Source organism: Austrofundulus limnaeus, unplaced genomic scaffold (assembly GCF_001266775.1).
Source record: "Austrofundulus limnaeus strain Quisiro unplaced genomic scaffold, Austrofundulus_limnaeus-1.0 Scaffold251, whole genome shotgun sequence".
NCBI lineage: Eukaryota > Metazoa > Chordata > Actinopteri > Cyprinodontiformes > Rivulidae > Austrofundulus > Austrofundulus limnaeus.
In genome coordinates, this window is record NW_013952653.1 from 77933 (window position 1) to 86900 (window position 8968).

At 38.8% G+C, this 8968-nt stretch overlaps 1 protein-coding gene across 2 annotated transcripts in view; it reads left to right on the forward strand.

The window, feature by feature from the left end:
* The window catches only part of calcr (calcitonin receptor), a 66775-nt gene that overhangs the window by 30599 nt on the left and 27208 nt on the right, over positions 1 to 8968 (forward strand). For both annotated transcript variants that reach the window (XM_014020396.1, XM_014020395.1), the window contains exons 2-4: positions 1660 to 1727; positions 5289 to 5433; positions 7190 to 7297. In XM_014020396.1, the coding sequence (XP_013875850.1) occupies positions 1683 to 1727; positions 5289 to 5433; positions 7190 to 7297 (298 nt within the window). In that variant the 5' untranslated portion in view covers positions 1660 to 1682. The remainder of the gene's footprint in view (positions 1 to 1659; positions 1728 to 5288; positions 5434 to 7189; positions 7298 to 8968) is intronic.

Below are 8968 nucleotides of genomic sequence, written 5' to 3' on the forward strand. Positions count from 1 at the left end.
CACACACACACACACACACACGCACACGCACACGCACACACGCACACCTCACATGAATCTATTCCAACCCTGACTGGTTGCAGTAGCTCGTGCACACTCATGACAAATTGTACTTGACAAGGTGCTAAAACACACTTCTGGAGAGAAATGATTTTGTTTTGAAACACAGAAGAACTTGTTAAAAGCTGTCAAACATCCAGAGTACTTCTGGTTTGATCCAGTCAGAATTTTAGTCCCAAAAATGTCAGATTTTAAAAGTGAGCATCAGTTCTGGACTTTTCATCAGACTGAACCAAACGTTAGAGATCAACATCTATATTTATTTATAGTTTTTGTCTTAGCTTCACAATTTGATGTTCATGTTTATGAAATTGTTGCTTAATTTGTGTTGATGTATTTTTTTACATCCTGTTTATTAATACAGTGAATCATACCTGTTCACTCATTCACCTTGTGGAAAATGTTGCCATTCAAAGCAGTTATTTTTATGAAGTTAGCTTCTGTGGAAACATTTTGAACATCATCTGTTGTAGCTAACTTTTTGGACGACCTCAAAGCAGAGTTTGATTCTGACTGGATTGTCGAACTAACAGCTATTTTGAACAAATCCAAAGCAAAGTGGATGTTGTCCTCTTCAACCAAGTCTAATTCCTAAATATTGTTGCAGTTAATGCAAACATTATTTTTAAAACTCGTACATTGGTCAGTTTTGCCTGACAAGATTAGTTTCATAGAATTTTGCATTGTTTGCAGTTGCGTTTAGCAGTAGCACCTAGCCGTAGCACTTCTTTTGGAATTTATCTGGTCAGAATCAAACTCTGTTTTTTTTTTCCTGAGGGTCATCGGTGAGCTATCTGCAACAGGTAAGATAGTCATTGTTTATAAGCTTCTGATAAAGATCTGAGGTGTCCTGGAGATGCTGAAACTTTAGTTTTATTGAACTAATTTTCTTTCACCTAAAACTAAGTTTCACAATGTTCACATTCAGTAAACAACTGCGGGCAGTGTATTTGTCACAGAATGTACGATTTAAAAAAAAGAGGAAAACAAGAACAAACCCTTAGCTTTGGATTCTTGGTAGGTTCTGTTCCAGGTTTATAACGCTGATTAATCTACCAGCAGTGCAGCCAAAACAAATGGTTTTGAAAAGACTTGCTCGTCCACGTCTGTGTGCTGAACAGTCCGAACCTGGGTCACCGTCAGGGTTTGAGAGCCAGTGAGCAGCTTTTGTTCAGTTGTTTTGGAGGGATGAGCTTCCAGCAGGTTCTCTGCAGGCCAAAGCAGGAGACCTGAGTTCTCAGCTCTCAGCTGATTAATGGCCCAAACTATTTTCGTCTGCCTCCGTCTCTGTTTTTCTTCATTCTTTTGCTCCCACAATTTAACGTTGCTCTTCCGTGTCACTGTCTCGCACGTGGACGGGCACACCAACTGTTTATTTCTGAAGACGTGCAGACTTGCACGGAGCAGTGCAAAATGCCAGATATCGCACCGCTTCTGCGCCTCAGATGAATAGCAGCTGGCGTTGGGTTTCTCCCGGGAAGCTGGAGTTCTGGTCTGAAACAACCAAATGTTTGCTCAGCCACACACTTTCATGGTCGACAAGTGATTCCTCTAATAGGTTTTTGTTRTCTCTCTCTCTCTCTCTCTCTCTCTCTGCAGAGATTTACCTGTGTGTGGAAGATATGAGGTTTGCGAGCTCCTTTAGGATCATTTGGTTTCTGCTGGTGGTAAGCTCTTTACTTGGTTCTCACTTTTTAATTCTCACGAGGCTGAACTGAGAGGTAAAAGTCTCAAACCTCATTCTGTATGCAACACACAGCGCAATCACTTTCCATTAAACGGACATGTAATATGCAGTGGTTCGGTGGTTTCATTCACCAACAGAAAAACCTCAAAATCACACGATTATTTTTCCATGCCCGTTATGATTAAGGTTATTTAATTAGCTCCGCTTGACTGGACAACCTAAAAAAAAAGTTGCATTTGTTTCTTGGTGGGATCTCTGCCAGCTTGTTGCAAACTTACAGGTCTGGATGCAGACAACAAAATAAAAATGCAAATCCCTGCAGATCATTGTGTTTTTGTCGTAAATCCATTCAGACGTGCTGTTGTACTGAAAACAACTCTCTCGAATAAAACATATCATAACTTCTTAGCAACTGTAGAGAAGCAAAGCARGAGTGAGGCATTGTTTTGCTTTGTGCCAGGAGTCACTATTATCATCACATACAGCAAATWACATTATGCTGAAAAGGTTCTGTACATGTATGCTAAACATTGTTTGCATTTGGATCTCTCAGATAACCAATAAACACGCTTTCTGTGCTCCAACTCTAATGGTGTTTTTGCACTGTAAGGCATGACCCGGCCTGGGTTCAAACCTGGTTTCTGTTTATTAGCATGGACCACTTCCTGCCTAATTTCTGGAGACCCAGAGATCCGGGGGTCTATTCAGGCTGTGCGGATCGATATTGAGATAGCAATACCATCGATACCAGAACTTTATGTTTTGCACATTTTTGATATGATTGTCTCCCACATTGAGGTGCTCAAAGCAAAGCGGCTCAAAGCAAACACAACCTGYGCTGGGGGTCGAATAAGACCAGGCTGATCTGGGTCTTATGATGCCAAAATGCCATAAAAGTCAGATCACACTTTGTGTAATGCAAACATACACAGCTAACAGCATCACAAAGTTATATACCTAATCACCATTTCACCCTTTAGTCCTACTTAGTATTTTGTTGTAATCGTGTTTCTTCTAATGTCTGCCWTTACAAAGTCTACAAATATTTTTTGGTGAACTTCCAATGATTATAGAAGCTAAAGTACTCACAAATGTTTAGTTTTATTTTATTTTAAAACATTTCTTTGTTATAAAAGTTTAGTTTGATGTGTTCTATTGTTGTTGGTGGCAATCTTTTCCCTTAGTGACAGCTTTGTATCTTTAGATAAAMGGTTCTGTGGAAAGGGTATGAAAAGTTAATATCRTACCTGCTGCGGATGCAGCTTTCTAAAGAGCCTTGGTTRAGAGAAATTAGTTTTAATTTGAGCATCTTGAAAAGCTAACAGCTGCTGTAGGTGGGGGCTATAAGACTGAAGTGAAGTGACTTCAGTCCCCAGAATCTCATAGTAGTTTATGTTAAACGATTACACAACCAGTGATTTATCATATTTATGAGCGTATACCGCGCTTCGGCTTTTGGACCACCCCCCCATGTTTTGAGGTTAAAAAGCATTAAAAAAKGTAATTTTTGTATATAATAATGCAGTCATACAGACTTCAGGATTTTTCAGTCCCCTTGCAGCYTACCCTCTAGTGGTGAAACWGATTATTTTGGGGGGACACGTGTGGGCATTTTTGTTGATGGTGTAAGGTGAGCTTATTTGCATAAGTAACTCATTCCTACATAATGTTTAATATCTGATTAAGAGAACTGAAGTCCTCGTGTAGGTTGAAATGACCCATCATGGCCTAAAATAGAGTTCAGTGTTCCTGCCTTTTCTCAGGCCTTTCGAGACCTGCTTTGAGGCAGTAACTCCTGTTTCTTCACTCGAGGTGACCCCTACAATGGGGTACAAAGACTGCTGAGGAGCAGCGCTGAAAACAGTCCAGCCCGACAGCAGAAGACGGTTGGTAAATTAGAAAAATGGGCTCGTCCGGGCCTGTTGAGCAAATGTGCAACTGACATCCAATTTTTTTTTTCATTTTCACGCCAAATACGTTCTGACTCTGGTGTGAAAAAAGTAACTACTGTTGTTTAAGCATGACACATTCTACAGTCAGAGGGCAGAGGGACAGTTAATGATGATTTATCCCCTGCAACACTATATCTCAGTAATATATGAGGAGATATTTAACTTAAGTGAGGCAGTATACTATAAAAAAAATCTCTCAAAATGTACTCCTGTGTATGGTGTGACACCCCCCCACACACATTATTTTGCATTATACACACATACAAATGAAACATATTGGTCCTGCTTGAACTAGCTGTTAGCTTGACAACTCAAACAGAGTTAAGCTCTTTTTCTCCAAACTCCAAAAGGAGCTATCTACAGCAGGTAAGATGTTAACTGCGCATAACCTGTCCACAGAAACCCACCGCAGAATTTATGAACATTTGCTTTAATAGGTAAAAACAACAAAGTGTGGCATGTTTTAAAGCTCTATTCTTTGAGACATTGTGTATTTTAAACACATGTTCCAACATGAAACAAAGACAAACAAGAACTCAAAAATACTGAGGCCTTGTCTGAATCTTTTCTGAATCCCAGCATTCACCGCAGCTTGAAGAGCCACAGTCTGTGTTTCAGACTCATTAAATGTACAGCAGTTTGTAAATTAAGGCGTTAGAAATGAAACAAATCTTTACGTGATGTTGATCCTTATGACTCCTCCTACATTACAGCAACCACCTGGATGAAAAACCCTTCAATAACAAAAATATTTCAAACACCAASGGAAGGATGTGAAGTGGGGCTGTTGCAGTTCAGCTTGAGCAAAGTATTTATGAATGACACGAGTAATGAAGAAGAAAAAGAGATTCTGTCCAGCGGTTGATATTAGTGGTGGCCTGGTGGTCGTATGTATGACGTCATTTACTTCGATGCTTGGAGTGACATCATATGTACGGCTGCTAAACTGCTACACGGGACGTCGTTCCTCACAAAACTCACTTGAAGTGCTCAAGCTTTAATGAGACAGGAGATGTGAGAAATATATTTTTCATCCTTCTGCAAAAGAACCCAAGTAAGGAAGCCGCGATAAGACATGTGGACACAATCCTGGCAGAGGTACTGAAATTCCTCAAATAATTCATCAAATGCAAATGCATAAGCCTGGCACTCAAGAAAGGCTTACGTTTCAACCAATAGAAGAAGAGAGAAAGAAAAAAAGATAAGCCACGACAGTAAGGCCTCTGCATTCGTCACGATCAAAATCAGCATTTCACGCATTTTCATTGAACGCCACCTCCAAACACAAACAATAGGGCAGAGATAAGATTCATTTGGAGGGAAAATCAGCTCTTAACTTCCTTTGTGCTCATTCGAACACGCTGTAATGAGTCACACTCGGAGGGAGACTAAGAAGTTCACATCAGAGGGGGGAAACCGTGATCCGATCAGCTTTGAAGAGAACTTTCAACGCTCCATTAAAAAATGTCATCACACATAAAGAGGCAGATCTTTCCTCGGGCGTGACCTTACTGTGAAACAGGAGCGCTCGTCTCCACTGATGGAGATACCGACGCCCGTGTCTCACCTCTGATATCTGTTCTCTGCAGATCAGGGTGATAGCYGGCAGTGGACAAACCTCAGACACTTCCCTCAGTCCTGGACGGAGGCTRACGAGGGGACACAGTGAGCGGAGCCAGGAGCAGTACAGATGCCTTAAGTGGTCGGAAAAGGAACCCAGAGAAAACAGAACCGGTGAGAGGGTTTACGACGYTCCAATCAGATTGGTATCACTCTTCAGTAGCAGTGGTGGACAAAGTACTCAGTTTTTACTTGAGTCAAAGTACTGATCCCACTGATCAAACAGTACTCCAATAAACATTAGAATAGCTTTGTAGTCAAGTAAAAGTAGCAGTACTTCAACATGTTTTTACTCAAGTAAAAGTAAAAAAAAAGTATTTTGTAAAAAGGCTTCTTGCATACAAAGTAACTGATCCTAACATTTGATTTAATACTTTAAAACAGGGGTGCCCAAACATTTTCCCTGAGAGGGCCAAAATTAAAATTAATCTGGGGGCCGTGGGCCAAATGCAATGATATAAGAAATGCAAATACTTAAGTTAAGTTGTTTTATTTTTTATGGTTAACATAGCAGCCAGTGTGGTTGCCCACATTCTTTTTTTTTCAGCCCATGGACATGGAGAAAATTCAATGTATGCTTGGGCAGCAAAGACTCATGGGACTTTTCATAATTTAAAATTTGAATATATGTGGTCTTATAAGGTGTGCAAGTCTATATATGGGCTTAAATCTAATTTAAATGTCTCTTGTAGTTATACTTGTATTTTGTATTTAATCTCAACAATCTAGTAAGCAGGACAACTGCTGGTGGGCCAAATCAAATGGCTCGGGGGGGCAATTTTGGCCCGCGGGCCCCACTTTGGGCACCTCTGCTTTAAAATGACATCAGACTGATTAAAAAAAAGTTATGTTCAAAAACTTGGTGTTGTTAAAGACTGAAATGACGAAAGTTAACATAAATAACATGATTATAAAATGACCTTTTCTAGCAGAACATATTTCCAATCACATTTTTTCTCATTCTGAAACTTATCAAATTAGAACAGGGTAAATTACTTCCTGTACTACATCTACTGTTTACCATATATTTATTTTACCTCCAAATGTCTCAGCAGATAGAAAATAGCATTAGAAAACAAAGCTTGTATACAAACAAGAGGTCTCACTCCAACATAAACTGTAGGTGTCTCTCTGGTACATTTCTGGTTCATTCAGTAATGTTACTTACGATACATGAAAATAATATTACTCAAGTAAAGTAAAAAGTATAATTTAGCAAAACTACTCATAAAAGCACATTTTTTTCCAAAGTGATAATCTAGTAATTGTAACTTGTTACTACTACACACCTGTTTAAGTTAGAGTTACAATTAGAAAACAACTCTGAAAAGGAAGAAGCGTGTACAGAAAATGGATGGATGGATGGATGTTTGTCCATGACGAACACAGCAAATAATTAAAATGATACAAATTATTGTTGTTCAACCACCTCAAACATACAAAAGGTTTAAAATGAGGCCATGGATGCTCATTACCACCTGTCTGAGCTCCTGCACCTAAGACAACACTAGGAGAACAAAAATAATTTTTCTTTTTTTTGCAGCCAGTTTAAAGCTGCAAATCACCACTGACTGTGTAGGGGGGTAGTGTGTAATTTTACACTGTGCTGGTGGAACAAAATAGATGAAAACTACACAAACACGAGCAAAAAAAGTAATGAGTAGCTAAACCCTTTAGATAAATGTATTGGAGTAAAAGTGATTAGCCAAAAACTCAACTACTACTACTCAAGGAAAGTACAAATACTCAAAAACAGTAATTAAGAACAGTTCTCAAGTAAATTTATTTTGTTACTGCCCAACTATTAGTGCCACTCAACTATTAACMTACTAATTCCCATCATTTGACTTTTTTTGTTTCCTCTCTTAAGGTGTATTCTGCAGCCGCATGTGGGACGGTTTATTGTGCTGGAACGAGACACCAGCCGGGACATCTGTTACACAAAACTGTCCAGATCGCCCTGACCTGGATGTTACTGGTAAGACAATTCTCGCACTGGAGTAGAACAACCATCTGGCTGAACTGAGACCTGCTGGTTTTCTGTTGGAATGTTTCCATTCACTTGTAGCATGAGGAACCCACCACCCCCCAACCAGTCTGAGACAGACTGGCAAAATAATCTTAAAAAAAAAGAAAGATATTGTTGATTTTACTGAGATTTGAAACTGAGGTCCTGAGGTCCCTGCCAGAGAGCACAGGGGGGCACAACCTTGTCTGCTTAGAGGTTGCATGACTATCAATTTAATCTTTGTGTATAGAAATCACCAAAACAAGTTCATTTTAACAATTACAACTTTATAACATAGTTTTCATTTTTTCCCCCTGTTTCCAAATAAAATTTTCTTATTTTAATAAAGAGATAAAGGTTGGAAACATTTTTGGGAGAGGTGGGGAGTAGCAAGGGATTATTTTATTTTATTTTATTTTATTTTATTTTATTTGTTTATTTATGTATGTATTTTGGGGGGATGGGGGTGGGGTAGCGTCATCTTGGCTTGGAAAAAGAAAGGGTAGCTTTGAAGAAAATAGGTTGGGAACCATTACTTGTAGATCAGCTGTAGACACACATCCAATGATTACTTTCTGAGGGTTTCACAAAAAATCCATCCAGTGATTCACGAGATATTTTGTTAACAAACAAACTCACATCCACAGTGATGTAAATGATTGGACTCCCTGAACCAGCCATAAAAGCGTCATGGACTCTCAGTGCTCGGAGGGTTGGCCTAGACAGAAACGGTGATGAGTGAATGAACTTTTATAAAATCTGATACGTTTCTCTGAAGAACGTGTTCGAGGGATGAATGATTCAAGCTTCATTTATCACAGTTTTGATTCAGAGTGAACTCTTTGTCTCCAAAACCAGTATTCATGCAAAGCTGTCCTCTTGGATAACTGTTTTGCAAGATTTCCATCCTGGAGTCCAGAGTTCAACACTCGTTTCTGGTTTAAATGTCACACAGAAGACAACAAATTGCTTTCATTATTTTCTTAATACCGTTGGATTGAGTTCAGTGTGTTTTAAACAATTCATCTGAAACATTTCATTTTCACTTCTGGAAAAGCAATGCATTTTTGATAAACGTTCCACTTTTGTTTTAGAATAATTCATCATTTTTTTAATATTATWTTTTGCCCACAATATGGTTTTTATTACAGTTTGCATGTAAAACTGATTCACCATCTGTACTTTAAGTATTTTTTCACACAAACACACAAACATTCCTTTGAGCACATCCTTGTAGAAATGTTAGCCTGGCTTTAAACGAATAACAGATGCTTCTGTGTTCCATTTATTTGTATTCTAATGCGACCAGTCTTTTTGTTTAATAAGCAGTTTTAGCTCGTTGGTCAGTGCTGCTGTCTTAAAATCCTGACGCCGCAGCTTTGAGCCCAGGTTGTGTCAGGAAGGACATCTGTTGTAAAACAGTTGCCYAATCTTTTATGTGAATTCTCTCATTGTTGCAACACCTGAAGAAGGGAACAGCTGAAACAAAAACATACTACTTTTAAGTTATAGTTCTGCTACTCTCTGGCATGAGAAGAGTACCTGAACCGTTCAGCCACAGCCACTCCTACTTTTAGTTTTTAATTAGCATTTTGCTATATTCAACTTTTAGCTAGTATTAAAATTTATTTGCTATATTTA